General features: G+C 35.6%; 1 protein-coding gene across 3 annotated transcripts in view; it reads left to right on the forward strand.

The window, feature by feature from the left end:
* DMAP1 (DNA methyltransferase 1 associated protein 1) overlaps positions 1–18,644 on the forward strand; it is a 120,884-nt gene that overhangs the window by 72,990 nt on the left and 29,250 nt on the right. For all 3 annotated transcript variants that reach the window (XR_016547390.1, XM_090381384.1, XM_090381391.1), the window contains exons 10-11: positions 2,318–2,390; positions 14,005–14,159. Coding sequence is in view for 2 of the 3 variants with exons in the window: in XM_090381384.1 (XP_090237510.1) it covers positions 2,318–2,390; positions 14,005–14,159 (228 nt within the window). In the remaining variant the exon portion in view is untranslated. The remainder of the gene's footprint in view (positions 1–2,317; positions 2,391–14,004; positions 14,160–18,644) is intronic.

Here is an 18,644-nt window from a genome sequence, read left to right on the forward strand (position 1 = left end):
TGATCAGAGACTTGGATTTACCCAAAGAGAAGGCTGAATTACTCGGATCCAGACTACAACAGTGGAACTTACTCGCCAAAGGTACAAACATTACAATATACCGAAAGCGAAATGAAGTTTGCAAGATATTTTGCAATGGAAAACAACATATGTGTCTGAAAAGACGTCGTTGGTCTTGTGCACGAACTGAGCATTGATCATAGTACCTCTGAATGGCGTTTGCTCATTGATGCATCAAAACTAAGTTAGAAAGCAGTATTGCTTTAATGGAAATACTTTACCATCAATTCCTCTTGTTCATACTGTTGGCCTGAAAGAAACTTACGATAGTAAGTCCCAGATTCTTGCTGCTATATGCTACAATGACTATGGTTGGAATATTTGTGGTGATCTCAAAGTGATTGGACTGCTTATTGGGTTGTAAGGTGGTTTCACCAAATACTGTTGTTTTCCTGTGTTTATGGGATAGTCATGCAACAGCCAAACACTACATCGTACAACACTGGGACAAGAGAGATGAATATATTCCTGGCAAAAGCAATGTAAAGTATGTTCCATTGGTTGATCCACAAAAGGTTTTTCTTCCCCCTTTACACATCAAGCTTGGACTGATTAAGGATTTCACTAAGGCACTGGATAAAGAAAGCAGAGGATTTGCATATTTACTGAAAATGTTTCCAAATTTATCTCATGCAAAGCTGAAGGAAGGAATTTTCATAGGTCCTCAAATAAGAAAGCTCCTAAAAAGTGAATTTCAAAGAAACCGGAATGATGTTGAACTGTCTGCATGGAGATTTTTCAAGGCTGTGGTACGTGGATTCCTCCTCATAAAGAGAAAAGAAGAGAACTGTGAGCAACTGATGACAAACTTGCTGAAATGTTACCAGAACGTGGGGTGCCGAATGTCATTTAAAATGCATTTCCTTCATTCCCCTCTGGATTTCTTTCCTGAAAACTTAGCAGTGTCAATGATGAACAAGGAAAGTGCTTCCACCAGGATGTATCTGCAATGGAAAAATGATACCAAGATCACTGAGACTCTGCCTAATGGGAGATTACTCTTGGTTCCTTAAACGGAAAAGCAATGTGGAGTATAAAAGGAAATCATTGAGTGGGAAACATGCCTAAGTAACATATATTGTGTGTAATAATTACAACCATGTATGCCGATATTGTATTAAAACAAGGAATTTAAAAAATGCATATCTTTTGATGTAGACATGACACAAGTAAAAGATTGATATTTTCATAATCAGTACATTAATTTTGTTCAGAATAACCAACTTTCGTTTCAGAGGTATGACGAAAAAAAAATTGTCAGGTAGTGGAAAAGAAAAAAATATGAAAATAAATTTTAGGTAACTAAACTAATAAATCCCCACCTTTTTTTTTTTGTATAGTATATCCTTGTTAATTTGACATGTAATTATTCAAAATGCAATGTATTTTAAAGTTGTTACCATTCCACAATTGGTGATATAAGGTTTTATATGCATTATAGCATGGATTATTCAAAATTAGCCTGCAGTGAATGAAGTCTGAATCGTCCTGCATCTTGTGATTAGCATGTCTAATTTGAAAGAATGGCAAAATCAACTGCAGTACAGAATTGCAGAAAATTCACATAATTGTAACTCATGAGTGCCCTAGTCCATTTTGTTTACACCACTGTGTTTATTATATGCAATTGTTTTCCAATATTCTTTTCTGTTTAATACTTGTAACCTATGCAAAAAAAAAAAAGAAAGACATTTCTCTCTTTCAGTACTAGTATCCATTCGATAAAATTTGCAACATAATATTAATTTTCTTGCTAATTACAACAACATAAGCTGATCATAGCACATCTGTGTAAACTAGTAAACAGTTTGATGCTGAGAGTGAAAATATAGCATGCCCAATGTTTGGGTACAAAAATGCACATTTGATTACAGTTGTGAAATTTTACCTTGGTAAAAATTAAAGTAAAACTAAGGTAATTGCGGAGGCTTCTTCAGGCACTGTTCTCTTGTTTTCATTGCTACTCTGCCAAGCAAGAACAAAACATAATGCAATTGTAAAATTTTTTAACATAATGCAATTGTAAAAATTTTATTGCATACCTCCACAAATCTAACAGTTGTAACCTTCTGTAAATTGAAGAAACAGTGCAAAGCAATCTCTCAAGAATAAATCCAAAACCAATTTTCATTTCCAAAAAAATTACAGAATGTTAAATTTAAGATAAGCCTTTTGATATTTTTTTAATATTTAGAATTGCTAGTATATTCTATCAAAAAATTAAAAGAATATTTATTTATTTCTTATCGTACTAAAGATGAAATTACCATCTGCTGTTGGGCAGAAGAAAGCTAAAGCAATAGAACAGCTTTTACAAGAACTAGGCATCGGTAAGTTTACATTAACAGCATTATTAATTACCACATGACCATTCTGAATATCCATGTTATGTTAAAGTTCTAATAAAATTCAGAACATCATTTTTTCATTTCAAGAAATTAATTAAGTGAAGAATATTAATATCTGGTAGTCTTCATGCTGATGCAAATTTAGCATTAGCATTAGCATTAGCATTAGTATTAGTAGAGGCATATGATGCAAGAAAGCAAGCTTATTCAGCATCAGCCAAAAAAAAAAAAAAAAACCCTCTCCCATTTCACCCCTCCGTTCGTTCGAAATACCTGTCCAGTTGAGCTTTAAATTTGTTTAGGCTATCAACTTCAACAACAAGTGATGGAAGTTGGTTCCACCAACCAACCACCCGCTGGCCAAAGGCAAATTTTCGCACATCTATCCGACATCCGTCCTTCCTCAATTTGAATTTATGCCCTCTGAGGTGATTATTCTGAGAAAGATGAAGAATCCCATTGGCATTGAGCATGCTCAAACCATTCAAAGCCTTATACACCTCTATCAGATCACCTCGCCGGTGCCTAGTCTCCAGACTCTGTAATTTGCAAAACTTAAGCCTTTCTTCGTAAGAGCAACCCTTTGTTCCATTTACTAATCTTGTTGCCCTTCTCTGTACCCGTTCCAGCAGCTCTACATCCTTCTTGAAATGAGGCCTCCAGACCTGTATACAGTACTCAAGATGTGGCCTAACCATTGCCTTATACAAGGGAATAATCACCTCCTTATCCCTGCTAGAAAAATTCCTGTATATCATTGACAAGACACCATGAGCTACTCTTGCAGCTCGTCTGCACTGCTCAGAGAACTTCATATCTGCCTGCACAATTACCCCCAGGTCCTTTTCATTCTCCACCACTGTCAGTGTAGTTCCGCAGAGTTGATACGTTGCTCTGGGGGTTACTGTTTCCCATATGTAGTACTTTACATTTGTCAATGTTAAACTTCATTTGCCACCTCTCAGCCCATCTGTTCAACCTTTCCAGATCCTGTTGCAGCAGCATAGCGTCAGTAGTGTCCTTAACGACCCTGCCAACCTTTGTATCATCTGCAAACTTGGACATTAAACTTAATATCCCATCATCAATATCATTCATAAACACCGAAAACAACAACGGACCCAACACTGAACCTTGAGGAACTCCACTAATAACATTAGTCCACGTTGAGCAGTGTCCATTGATTACCACTCTCTGTCTTCTGCCACTCAACCAACCCCTTATCCATAGCAGCAATTTGCCTCCAATGCCACACTGCTCCAATTTGTGCAGCAGTCTTCCATGTGCAACAGTATCAAAAGCCTTTCTAAGATCCAAATATATAATATCAAAGTTATTCCCTGCATCCAGTTCTTTTGTGACTACATCATAGTATCCAATCAAATTGGTCAGGCAAGACCTGCCCTTAACAAAACCATGCTGCGTCTGAGCTATAACTGAATTCTTGTCTAGATGATCCTGCAGTGCTTCTTTAACCAGTGCCTCCATTAATTTACCTGGAACAGAAGTTAAACTAACAGGTCTATAATTACTTGTGTCAGCCTTTGATCCTCCTTTGTGAATTGGGGTTACATTTGCACATCTCCAGTCTATGGGTACCTCCCCTGAGTCCAAAGAAGCTCTCATAATTATGGCTAGGGGTTTGCATACTTCCTTTGCTGCCTCCTTTAATATAACTGGATAGATCCCATCCACCCCAGGTGCCTTTTTTATGTTTATCCTCAACAATCTCTCCTCCACTTTCCTCTCAGTTATTACAAAATCATCCAGCTCACTGCCAATGTTTACTTTACCTACATCATTGTCCTTCCTGAATAACTCCTCATGCGTGAATGTAGATGTATATGAATATATATATAACATAACTGTTTTGGGATATAACTTAAGGATTTAATTTTTGTTTTAAATTTTATTGAATTAAATTGGAATCATGACTCTGACCAGAGCAGCAAAGCAAAAGGCTCAAGCTAATGGGAGTGCTGTGGTTCAGGGGAGAACTGAGGGGGGCAGTTGCCCTCTGAATCACAGTCTATTAAAATGCACTGTTTGCTTGATGTTTGCGGAGCAGTTGGGTACGGGACATGATACTGCCAAGGGGGATGTCTTTGTGTGTGCACGATGTAAGCAGTGCAAGGAAATCAGGCGACAACTCAGCGTTGTTATGGGCCTTTATGAGACCTTGAAGGACAGGGTGGATGCCCTCGAAGGAAATAAATTGAGGGGCCCATCAAGCTCTCAGCTGCCCACATCAACGCCAGAGCTTGCACTTGGTCATCAGGCAATACAGGGGCAGCCCCCTAGGCAGAATGCGCTGGTCCCACAGGAACTAGTAGTTGTTGGTGACTCTATTGTCAGGGAAACGGGGAACATACTTTGTAAAAAGGATAGGTGGAATAGGACCAGGGTATGTCTGCCAGGGGCAAAGGTTGATGACGTTGTAGAGCGGATATCATCTTTTAAGGGCACAAAGGGTGATATAGTTGTACACGTTGGCACTAATGATATTAAGAGTAGGAGACCGGCGGAATTACTTAGCAAGTACAGGTCACTGTTGAAAAAAAGCCATGAATTAGGGTTGAACTTGAAAGTGTCTGCAATTCTGCCCAGACACGATAGGAGGGAGTATATGATGAGAGCCTTGTCGATCAATTCGGCCCTGGAGGGATTGTGCAAGGCTCAAGGGGTAGAATTTTTTTCAGCCTGGACTGTACTTGTTAACAGGAGAGATTGCTTCTACAGGGATGGGATACACTTAAATAGAAAGGGTGCAAGAATTTTTGCTGATGCTGTCGAGGCAGTGTTAGGTGGGTCGGAAAACTGCTAGTTGGGGGGGATACAAGGACTAATAGATTAACAGTAGCCACTGGCAGAGGTGGAAGTGATTCTTGCACTGCTTCTATTCAAATGAGCAGAAGTCTGAAAAACAAGATGCAGGATATTTCAGAGACTGCTGGTAGTCATTGCGTTACAAGTAAACACATGGGTTGTGTTAGGGTAGCTAAGAATAGAAACAGGTGCATGTATACCTGCGTGTACACCAATGCTAGGAGTTTGGTAAATAAATTTGATGAATTTGAGGTATTGCTCAAAACATCAAAGGCAGATATTTTTGGGATATCAGAGACGTGGTGTCACACAGATATAAGTAATGCGGAACTGGAATTTGGGGAATACAATGTATATAGAAAGGATAGACAGGACAGGAGGGGAGGAGGGGTTATGCTATTAATTAAGAAACACATAAAGTCAAAGGAAGTGAAGCCAGTTGACATCGATGGACAGGGCAGTGTCGAGTCAGTTTGGTGTGACATAAGCATAGGGAAATCAAAATTGAGAGTAGGAGTGTGCTATAGGCCTAATGACTCTGATGAGTATAATAATATATTGTACAGGGAAATAGAGTGGGCCAGTAAATCAGAGAGTCTTATAATGGGGGATTTTAATTTCCCAGATATTGACTGGAATTTGTGGGTTGGTCACTCGCACACTAGCAAGGCTTTTGTGGATTTATTGGATGATTGTTTTCTACATCAGCATGTTCGTGAGGCAACAAGAGGGAGCAATACTCTTGATCTGATTATCAGTAGTGATTCTTCATGCATTAAGAACCTGCAGATAAATGAACCACTAGGTGGCAGTGATCACAGTGTGTTGAAGTGGGATTTACTCAAGGAGGTAACTACCATCAGAGGTAAAGGGAAGGGTTTTTGTTTTCGTAAAGGCGACTATGATGGTCTGAGACAGTATTTAAATTCTATACAGTGGGACGAACTGATGATGTTACCAACAGCAAACTCAAAATGGGAAGCATTCAAGGAACTAATATTGGTGGCTACCAGGCTTTACATACCAACTAAGAAATATTGTTCAAGGTTTAGGCCTAAATGGTTGTCAGATGGACTAATGAGACATGTGGCAGAGAAGAAAAATGCATGGGATACATACAAATTAATGGGTGACATGGAAGCCTATGATAGATATAAGTTGGTCTGTAACCAAGTCACAAAGGAGATTAGGCAGGCAAAGGCAGACTACGAAAAATCCTTGGCAAAGGATGCAAAGAAAAACAGAAAGGAGTTCTTTACATACTTGAACTCGAGAAGGAAAGGGATGAATCAGATTGGTCCACTGGATATTGATGGTTCAACAGTTGAGGATCCTGCTCAGGTGGCTAACAATCTAAACGAGTATTTTGCATCTACATTTAGTTAAAATTTGTGCTATAATTAATTCCACTCTGAAATGAAATAGCAAAAAAAAAAAAAAAGCATGTTTCCATAATGTAATTTTATACATTAAAGTCATAAAACATTTGCATTATGTTTTACCACCTATCTATGTGTTTGCAGGCACCAACTAATTCTTTCATCCTGTGCCTTAATTTTGAGATTTATTTCACTAGTAGGGTGTCATTAAAAATTTAAGAACTGTATCATAGATGCGTGAGCAATATTCAAAAAAACCTAAAGCAAACCATAAAACTTTAACACAGAAAAATATTCACTGCTACATGCCAGACTGTATTTAAGAGTTTAATAAATTTTGCATAGCATAGCACACCAAATTGCTACTTATATACCTGCACCTAATCTTTGACATCCATACCAAATTCTTTTAGGGTTCCACAGACTTTCCCATGCCCTGAACTGGCTAATATTGTAATTTTCCAGTTTATTTTGTACAGTGTTCTAGCTGCTGTGCAGTGTATGTTCTAGCATCAGAATACAGAAGTTGATAATGAAAGTAATCAGGGTATGCTACTACAAGAAGATCTAGAAAAATTAGGCAAGTGGGCTGAGAAGTGACAATAAGTTTAACATTGACAAATGTAAGGAACTGCATGTGGGTAGTGGTAACACTCAGGGTAATGGAGAATGTGCATTTACCCTCAGGTCTTTTTCATTCAGGCATGACATTCTCTGAACAGTGCAGACAGACTACTAGGATGACTCATGGAGTTTTGTCAATGATATACAGGAATTTTGCAAGGGAAGTGATTATTGTATTGTATAAGGCAATGGTTAGGCTGCATCATGAGGACTGCATACAGGTTTGAAAGCTTAATTTCAGGAAGTATGTGGATCTGTTGGAATGGGTACAGAGAAGAACAGTGAGATAAGTAAAGGGAGCAAAAGGGTATTCTTACCAAGAAAGACTTCAGTTCTGCAAAGTGTAGCATCTGTAAACTAGGCACCATCATGGAGAGCTGATTGAAGGCTTTTGAATGGATTTAGTAAGCTAAATGCTGATGGCATCTTTACTCTTGCTCAGGCAACACACGATGGGGGAATAAAGTTAAATTGAGGAAGGATAGTTGTAGGACAGATGTGTAGAAATTTGCTTTGCTAGTGAATAATTGATTTTTGGAACAAACTTCCATCTGATATTGTAGTGGTGTGATGATGGTAGTTGGAATAAATGTAAAAGAATCACACTATTAGAGGGGATAACTGGTAATATGAGAATTTTTTTTTTTAATACTCTTGCATCATTTGTCACTACTTCTATCAATATTTCTTCCCCCAAATAACTGCAATGAACAGCAAGTAGTGAACATTTTCTTCTTTGAGGAAAAATATGGAATTTCCTAAAGCTTTGATACTTAGGTAATCAAGTAAATGTTTGTATTAGAATTTAAGTTCCTTAAGTATAGCTTTAAACAAATTTTTAAATATTTTTGTAATGACATAATAAATAGTTTTATAACAAATACAGTTCATATAAAATGACATTAGTTGGGGTGTAAAATACAAATTAGTGCACAAATTCTTTTTTTTTTTAAGAGATACTGTATCACTTTTTTTATTTGGCTGGCATTTTATCTCTAGATTTTGCTGCTGGTTTGATTTCATTAAAATTCCTAGTTGTGGGCATGCCTGACTAGTGAAAAACCATTGCCCACCTGGTGAAGTTTGGAATATTCATTGACTTTGGGAATATCTTCAGATTGTCCCAGCTTCAGAGCATAACAGAAACTGAATACATCAAAACAAGGATGGTTAATGACAGTTACTGTTTAGAAGTGTTAAAATGAAACTTGCACTTGAACAGGAGCCACTACCAATACACCAAAAATTTTGGGTGCAGATGTAAGCTAAAAGAAACCATAGAAGTTCCATTTGTCCTTCTTTGCCTCAATACTACAAGGAGAGGAAAGGTGAAAGGTTGGGATAAACAGAGAAGAGGGCAAATATGGAACAACTAGAAAAGCCTGAAACAACTGATGATGTTACCATGGAGAATCTTATGACCGGGGATTGCGATTCTGGGAGGCAGTGGTGTAGGAATGCCTTGGCATTGGGGCAGGTGCCAAGGGCGCCGACATTAGAAGGGTGCCACTGACAGGCCACATCAGTATAGTGCCAAGCTATTTCGACACCCAAGGCTAGCTGATGAAATGGCACTCCTCAATGATGTTGAATCAAGATGACAGCACAGGGAGGGTGAAAGTTAATTTTCACATGGCGATTCAAGCTTGCATGCATCCTTACATCTGAGTACATACTGCATAGTATCATAGGTCTATTTGCTGTCCAGAATGTAACTTTGAGGGCTCAATCAGGCGATTACTTCATCAGCGCATGCTTGAATGCATAGTAGTTCGCAATTCACGTATTGTATACAAACTGAATAAGTCAATAAGTTATAGTGTTTTTGTGATTGCTATATAAACAGGTAATCGTGAATATTGTGATTTATAATTTAAATAAAACAGGCCAAATTAATTTTAGACATGCCACCAAAGAAAAAAAGTGGCCATCAGTACTGCATAGAAAGACTGCATAAAGAGGAAATTAGAAAAAACATTCCACTAGTTTAAAAAACTGGCTTACAATAAGCCACTCCAAACCTGAAAGTGACAAAGAAAACGAACATGATTCGAATAAAGATGAAACAAATGATGATGCCACTGAAATGGAAGGCCAAGAAAAAGCTCAAACAGTTGAAGTTATTTTAAAAGAATTAGAAAGTGTGGACAATAACCAGCAGTTGGGAGAAAAAAATGATGGCAGCAATAATATTAACATTTTTTTTTTTTTTTTTTTTTTTTTATGAAACCCCAAAACACGAAAGGTATTAAAACCTATAGTACTTAGTACCGTGTATGGGTTGAAGGAGAAGTATGGGGGGAGGGGGATGCCGGAAACTTTGCTCTAGAGACTGAACATGGGTTTCACCACTTCAAGCCTCCAGTAAGTATTTCACCGGTTGATGAAAGTCATCTACCACCTAAGTCTGAATTTTAATGATCCGACCACGTGGAACTTTAATACCCACAAAAACATATCTCTTATGGTGCAACATGGTCCCAAACATATAGTCTTAAATATGTATCCTGTTGCTAACGGCTGATTTTTCAATAATTCGCGGAAATACAAAAATGAAGATATTAAAAAAAAAAAAAAAGAGAGAGAGAGGAAATGGTTATTTTATTGCAAAAACAAAGATGCAATATATTGTTTTCCGTGCCTCTTATTTGTATCTGGCACAAATAATGTTCCATTTTGCAGCTCAGATGGATTTAAGGATTGGAAACATCTAAATCCAAACGTTCTTTTTCATGATAATTCATTACAATGACACAAACAATTTCACAAAATGGAAATTATTCAAAAAAGGTGGACTAATTGACGACGCTGCACAAGCAGCACTAAGAAGCGAAATTATTGAAATGTATATTGTTCTATGCTGAAAATAATTGGCATTTTGTGGAATTGCTAGTAAGATACCAAAGAAAAAAAAATTAATGCGTATTTTTAAACTTGATAAAATTTGTCAGGTTTTTTTGACATTGGTATGAAAATCCTCTGGAATCGCATATTAAACACCACACTAATTATTTATCTCCAGAAATTCAGAATGAATTTATTAATTTGTTAGCAACAAAAGTAGGAAGTGAAATAATTTAAATTAAATTAAATACAACAAGACATAATGTGTTAAGAGTAAGAATTTTATATCTATATAATATCAGTGTCGATACATAGATAACTCTTAAGAAAAAACTACAATAGTAGTGTGGGAGGCATCATTTCCTCCCACACTATCTATGTATCTCATATTGTGCTCTATGATAGGCCAATAGCTTTGAAAAGGTGCCGTTTCACTTCCACGAAACAACAGATGACCACTTGTCGAGATAAAGGGGAACCACTCTCTTCTAAATCTCTAACAGGGTGCTTACAAAAGAAGGTTGACCAGAGCCTATTGTCTGAATGTTTAATACAATTTGGTCTGCCCACTGGCTATGGATACACAGAAAGTAGTTGATTTTTTTTTTTTTTTTTTGATTTGGTAGTTGTTGGCGCATCGGCTTCTGTGGCCATATTGCACCTCCCAAGGTTTTTGCAGTACTTTGATCCAAGCCCGAGGCGGGAATCGAACCCGCGACCTTTGGGTTGCCGGGCAGGTACTTTACCCACTCGGCTAGCCCGGTCGGCCAAGTAGTTGACCAGCTTGACTTCTTGTTATGTGGGACAGGTAGTCGGATAGGTTTTACTGGTCCCACTGAGTTGCACATGGCAATCTCTTTATCTTTTAATTCGGGCATAACAACAGCACCATTGCTTGCTTTGTTGAAGGCCATGGATGTGAACGATGTGTACCCAGTTAAGTCTCGTAATGCAGTCGTTATATGGAAAATTTTCTTCATTCGTAGAACAAATAAAATTTTTGTTTCCATAAGACGAAGAAATAAAAAAATTCAGCAAAGAATAAAATTCTATTTAGCGAATTCTAAAAAAAATTTGGTAAAAAGAAAACATTTATCTCTAAATAGCAAAAATTTACTATAGAGTTTGTTAAACAGAGGTAATAAGTACAGTTGGACTTATTATTTGTAAATAATAAGTCCAACTGTACTTATTATTTATTATGATTTTACCAATTATCGAGAAAAGGTGCATAGCTACGAATTTGCGAAGGGCTCCGAAATCCTAGCTACGTCTTTGCTGGGAGACCACCTCTGCATGTGCACACTTGCATGTATCCTTAGAAAGCAAAAAAAAACAAGTGAAGCTGATTGTCTTGGTCAGTGGACAGTCAGCCAAACAGGACTTTGCCTGGCGTTCCAGGCAAAAAATCTCAAGGTGTTTTTTTTTTTTTTTTTTTTTGAGACTTGAGATAATTTTGGTGAGGGGGATTTCTTGAGAATTCTCAGGAAAAAAATTCTTGAGAACATTTAAGGTGGTAGATGACTTTCATCAACCTGTGAAAATACCACCACTTTGGCTTGAAGTGGTGAAACCCATGTTTAGTCTCTAGAGCAAAGTTTCTGCCATTCCCCTCCCCCCCCTACTTCTCCTTCAACCCATGCACGGTACTAAGTACTATAGGTTTTGATACCTTTTGTGTTTGGGGTTTTCATAAAAAAAATAAAAAAAATCACAAACTACATAGTATGAACCAGAGCTGTAATTCTCAATATGTTCTATGTTGATATCAATATTTCTAAAATAATAAGAGAAGTTTACCTCAATATAGTAGAACACTTCCGTATGATACTCTCCAGAAATTAAAATGAAAAAATCGAAAAACTTACATTAGAGTAATAAATAGTTTAAAAAATAATTAAAAATCAATTTAACACCATAATACTCAAATTAACACAATTAAAAATAAGAAAATTAATTAAAAGAATTCAATGAAAAAAATTTCAAAACGATTTTCCTTCCTGAAGCTGACAACACTTTTCGTCCGTATGTCATGATTTGGTAATTTTCATTCCTGTGATCACGACATACGGTCGAAAAGTGTTGTCAGCTTCAGGAAGGAAAATAGTTTTGAAATTTTTTTTCGTTAAATTCTTTTAATTAATTTTCTTATTTTTAATTGCATTAATTTGAGTTTTATTGTGTTAAATTGATTTTCAATTATTTTTTAAACTATTTGTTACTCTAATGTAAGTTTTTCTATTTTTTTTTTGTTTTCATTTCTGGAGAGTATCATACGGAAATGTTCTACGTACTATATTGAGGTGGTAAACTTCTCTTATTATTTTACAAATCACAAACTACAGACGAGTCAGTCTGACTTAATTGGTAGGGAAAATTTTGGAGACAGTGATTAAGAATACAGTACAAGGAAATTCAGAGAGAAATGGTATGAAGGAAACAGCACAGTTATGTAAAGAGAAAATCTTGTTTAACAAATCTAGTTGTTATATTGACATTCACTCATGAGTTGTATGTAAGAAATAATTTTGACATGAAATAATTTTCTTACAATTATAGAGTTGAGTACAGAAGGGTTAAAAACAAATTTTAGACTCTTATGGGCATGAGAATGGTTTAAGTTCGGTGCAAATTTTAAAAGTATCTTAGTACAGTAACTTCTTATTTTATGCGAGGGTTACATTCCAGAACATCTTGCACAATTCAAATTCATGTGTAATGTAAATAATCATCATAAATGCAATAATAGTCCTATGAGAGTAAAGCTCACATCTGGGCATATGCAACCGGTCATATACCTTTAAGGGTACGTAGGTTTTGGCAGTGGTAAATGCACACAGTTTTCAGTTTATGATCCTCCACATTAGCACCAAACTGAAGTGTTAACTAGTCTTTTGTCTCCTTAAAGCCAGGCGCAGTCTTTTTCAACAATGGAAATATAAGTGCAATCAGACATTTTTTATCAATATGAACCTGTTTCGTCGAGATTGATATTATCTGTTTGGATATGTATGCCCCCCCACCGCTTTACAATTGCCTTCAGTTTGACAGGGAACACAGTAGTAGCATTTTTATCTGCTGATTCAGCTTCTCACACGTTTTCACATTATGAAAACCATACTGTAGACGAAAATTCATAAACCATCCTGAACTTGCCAAAAAAGGGCTTAACTTCCCCATTCTCGCGCTCTTTGAAATCATCATAAAAGCTACGAGCTTTCTCTTGCACTTTCGCTAATGTTAACGTGTGTTTTAATTTGGTCACTGATAGCAAGCATTTTTCCAATGTGATTCATCAAACTGGACCTAGCATATGATAACTTTTGTGCAGTTAAGGGCACACTACTCTTAGCACTTTCTTTAATTTTATGAGCACTGTCTCGAATAGTAATATACTCTCACTCAAACTTATAAATATGTTTAATGCATGCCGTGCTCTCACCTCATCCGTAGCACTTAAGTACTTCCAGTTTCATTTCAAGTGAAATCGATTTCCTTGAGCATGTACCATCACTTCCACTAGAACTACGAGGCTTGCTAATCATTAGGGTAATACTGAAAACAAAATAAGTAAAAATAAGCACAAAAGAAAATTATGCTCTTCCAATAGGCAACCAATCCACAATCTTCAGCAAAACAAAATGAAAAAAAGGTGGGCTATCACACCGACCTCTCGTGGTGCTTTCCATAAATATAGTTGCCGTGTATTGTTTTAAATTTGTGTAATTTAAATGCTTAAAGAAAGAAGCCACTGTATTATAATTTAACAGTTATTTTTAAGTAAAATAATAAATATAGATATTTTGTATAATTTCTCATAAGGAGAGAATGCTTTTTTTGAATAGGACTGAAGTGAATTGTAAATATTTAATTTTCATGTAGAATTGCAATTTACTTTAATCTTATTTTAAATTTTATTTAAGAGTTAAATCCAATGCCAACTGAAGAAATTTGTGGTCATTTCAATGAACTGCGTAGTGATATGGTATTACTCTATGAACTTAAACTTGCTCTTGCCACATGTGAGTTTGAACTTCAGACCTTGAGGCATCAGTTTGAAGCCCTGGCTCCTGGAAAGGTAAGTAAATTCTTCCTCTTTTCTAATATGACATGACTATTTAAAAGTATCAGTTATAATTTGGTCATAATTTCTTTGTTTTGTGCTGCTTTTGGCACAGAGTTTACTTAAATTATTGGGGCAGGCATATGAGCATTAATTTGTTGTCATATGGTAAGGTTTACTTTCTTTTAGAAAGTTGCTATTTAAAAAAAAAATATATATATATATATATAATATTGCATTGTGAATGTTTCTTCAAAAAGTTGACAAAAATTGTTTTGTTTTTACTTTTGTAGTTTAACTTTTGATATCACCTACCGCTGGTGTTTATAAAGGTTTATTTCAGTTGTTTGACGATAATTCACTTTTAGGTTGGTCGTCTCTTTTTTTTTTTTTTTTTTTTTTTAATTAATTTATTTTTTTATAATTTACGACCAGCTATGAATGAATAATTTCTGTCGTTGAGAAGAGTATTTTTTGAAAGTTGTGTGTGTGCATGTTGAATTACTACAGACAAACATTTAAGTATATCCCATGTGGCAAAAATAATGTAAAGCTTGTAGCTAGAAAAGATAAATGGCCACAAAGTTATATTAACAGCATTATAATGCCTATACCTGTATATCAAAAATGTGCATAGCTGTACGTAAAAAAAAAAAAAAAACAAAAGAAAAGTATTTACGGTATTTAATATTTATTTATGAGAACAATAATAATCTGTAAGATCATTATATCATATAAAAGTACAAATGAAGGAAATCAGTACATACTTGAAAAAAAGTCAATGAGGATATTTACATTAGTACATATAATACAATATAATTTTAAAGATATTTGACTAAAACAGTTCAAATGAGTAGTGCTAGAATCAGTTCACAAATTTCTTGGTGGACTATCTGCGATTCTCTTAATTATAGATACCAGGCATGATACCAGGTATCTGCATGGCATAAGGCATAGTGCATCTAATTTTGGACTTTTACAAGTGTGATACGACAGTATTTAGTCGCACGGTATGTGCAGTTGATAAGGAAAAAGACCTAGAAAATTCCACTTAATATTATTGAATTAAGTAATTTGAATACATTTAAAGAATGATTGGAAAAATTATTACAAGGGATGGGCAGATGAAGTGAATAAAATGTTTTTATTGTTGCTGTTGTATAAGTTTGCTTTCTTGCATTATTTTGTTAATATTAATACTAACTGATCACAGTATAAATTTCTTGTTGCACTCTCCAATAAGAATGATTACTAACTGAGCCTTTCTAGTGATGTCCCCACAATAAGCAGTATTTAAAAATATTCCTTGTAACTAGATTTAAGTGTATTACATGTAATCGCCAAATCAAAATAGTTTCTGAAACTTTATATAGTGTATTGTGGAGAACTTGTGTTACTAATTGAAGTTAGCTCTTAATGTAAATAACCCACAGAGTACAAGCTTAAGCAAATCTCCTTGTTCCTAAAACATTAACTATTATAATCCGGCATAATATGCAATATTTAATATAATAGTAAAAATATGCATTACTGCAGGTGAGCTGCCTCATAGCCTCTGCCATTTTTGTGCCATAAAACTCCTGCAACAACCGACCAGTCATATTGAAATAATTTTTTTCCTATATCTGTTTATATACAAAGGATGATATTTTTATTATCCTGTACTGAGCACTTTTTTTTTTTTTTTTTTTTTTTTTTTGACTAACAATCAATTGGGAGAGATATTTTAAATTGGAATATTTCCATTAGCAACTGCAGCTGTTAAATTTTAAATATCTTCAAGTTAAGTGTGTGTGTGTGTAACATGATCAGAAATGCAATAGAAGCTGATTTGAGCTGAGAAAAGGTCATAAAATAAGGTAATATTCTGTAACAGTAATTAATATTATTACTTTTTTTTTGCAACAATATTTATAAAAGTGGGTGACAGTATTTTGCAAAAGACTATAAAAAAGTAAAATGTACAGCATATTGTTTGAAATCTGGAGGGTTCAAAATATGAATGAAATGGACAATAATTGCTTTAATATTTGTAAAATAATTAATAAATATTTTCACTACAAAATTGCTTAGGGGTGAAAGAAAAAAGTGCACTTAAGGTTAGTTAGTGCCACTATTTTAGCTAAGCTCAGCTTATTGAATGACAGATTATGGATTCATCAAAAGAACATGAATCACCCTATATGCAAGCTAAGAAGAATTCTAGTTTTAAAAATTTATACAGTGTGGAGCAGACTCTTTTCTTCTTGCATTTAAGAATACAGTCCCATGGTTGTTGTGTGAGCACACTACAATGATGTTTTGATTTATTTTTATTAAAGGTATATTCAATGAAAGATATGCTGTTTATCAAACAGCCTGCCAAACATTTAAGCCTAAATTAAAATCAGGTAAGCTGCTTATTTATTTCTAAATATCTAAGTGCAGTGTTACGAATTGTTTTAGCTCCCATTATATGTTAACCACTTAGCTGTGCAGTTTTTTAACTTGCACAACACTAGCTGCATTTTTTTTTTTTTTTTTTTTTTTGTTTATAGTGTGGAATTTCTAAATTGTTATTTTGAATTTTCCTTTGTAATGCACACATTTTTCACCAGAAGAGGCTGTTCTTATAGTGATTACCAACTTTATTGTTGCAAAATAAAATAAAAATAATAATAATAATATGCTACTGTTGTCATAAACTGAAAATTATTTACCTTATGATTTTCCAGCTCATAATTGCTTTAGTATTACATATTCAGTTTACTTGAAAAATAAACATTTTAAATTCTCTTTATCTGCCTAGGCGAACGGATAACACTTTATCTTACTAATACCCTACTTCTAATGATTTAAAAAAATAAAAGGTTAAATTATTCACTCATCACTTTCACAGGTATTCAGATTATCATCTGTTAACTTTGTTACATAACTAAATTGTTAGCATTCAAACTAACATTCAAAGAATATGATGTGATCATTTGGTTATGACTGGCATATCTAAGTGGTTAAAAATTTTTTAACAACCATTCATTGTTTATTTTGCAATAAAAACATGGATGGGAGAATAGGCATCTATAGCAGTGCAATGCTTTTAAGCCAAGTCATTTAGCTGTATTTGCCAACATTTTTTAATAATGTTGGATGGGAGAATAGGCATCTATAGCAGTGCAATGCTTTTAAGCCAAGTCATTTAGCTGTATTTGCCAACATTTTTAAATAATGGAATATAATACAAGTTAAAAACGATAAAATCGATTGAAAATGGTATTTACAAAGACTGACTGATATATTTTAAAATTTTATACAAGTTAAAAGCGATAAAACAATGATTGAAGCTTTCGGGGGGCATCGGCCTCCTTTCTCAACAACACTGATGTTTAAACAACACATCCTTAAGTAACAGGTTTACGGCACACGTGGTTGACCAGGTGCATGCTCAATACTTCTTTCATGTGAACCGGAAGTGACTCGGGAGCGTGGCAATGCAAAGCGCTTATCTCTTGCAAGGATCACATTTTCAAAAAGGGGGTGAAGCCGAACACCCCTGTCCCTATTCATATTATTATTTCCGGATGAGCCAATCCATAAACTCTCCAGCCACTTCCGGTCCCAGAACCTATGTGCCCGGTCAAGGATGACAGCATTCACTGGGGAGACCTGATGTTTTTCCCAATAATGTTCTGCAATGGCGGACTTATTATACTCTGCGGTTTGTATGGCTCGCATATGTTCCCCCAGGCGGTCTTTTAATCGCCGTCCTGTCTCCCCCACAATCCGGGCATTTGATCTCATATATTACCCCACTATTACTGGAATATTACTGGAATCCCCAGTAATGGGGTCCTTTATCTGTGACACTACTGTGTGCAGCCTCCGACCTGGAAGCTGCACACAGCGTGCCTTGAAAGTCACAAAGCATCCTTGCGATACGATCCGACAAGCCGGGAATATAAGTTGGGAATATAAGCTGTGGTGACAGGCACGGATGGTGCTCTATGATTAGGCTGCACATCTCTATTATATTTATCAATGACCCCCTGGGGTAACTGAATTTTATAAGATCCGCCTTAATTTGCCCCATTTCTTTCTCTCTCTCCTCAGAGGTACTGCAATGTGTTCTAACCCTACCCAAAGTGCCCTGGCAACACTATTTTTATGCTGTGCAGTCTGCACTGACCTATAATTGGTGTACTGGCTCCTACACATTGGTTTCCTATACACTAGTTCTACGCCTGGAGCCTTCCCTGTACACCATTATATCCAGGAACGGGAGGGAACCATTCACTTTTACCTCTGAGGTAAATTGTATAAATGGAGACAACTCATTGAGAAAACTGACCACATCTCCTTCTCTCCCCTTTTGTACTAAAGTGAACATGTCATCCACGTATCTCTTCCACTTACACAAGGGAACTCCAAATTTGTAAAAACCCTATTCTCTAACTCTTCCATTGCTAGGTTTGCGACAATAGTGCAAATAGGAGAACCCATAGCTGTGCCGTGAACCTGTTTGTA

Source organism: Mastigoproctus giganteus, chromosome 1 (assembly GCF_048544385.1).
Source record: "Mastigoproctus giganteus isolate SK-2022 chromosome 1, ASM4854438v1, whole genome shotgun sequence".
NCBI classification, from domain to species: domain Eukaryota; kingdom Metazoa; phylum Arthropoda; class Arachnida; order Uropygi; family Thelyphonidae; genus Mastigoproctus; species Mastigoproctus giganteus.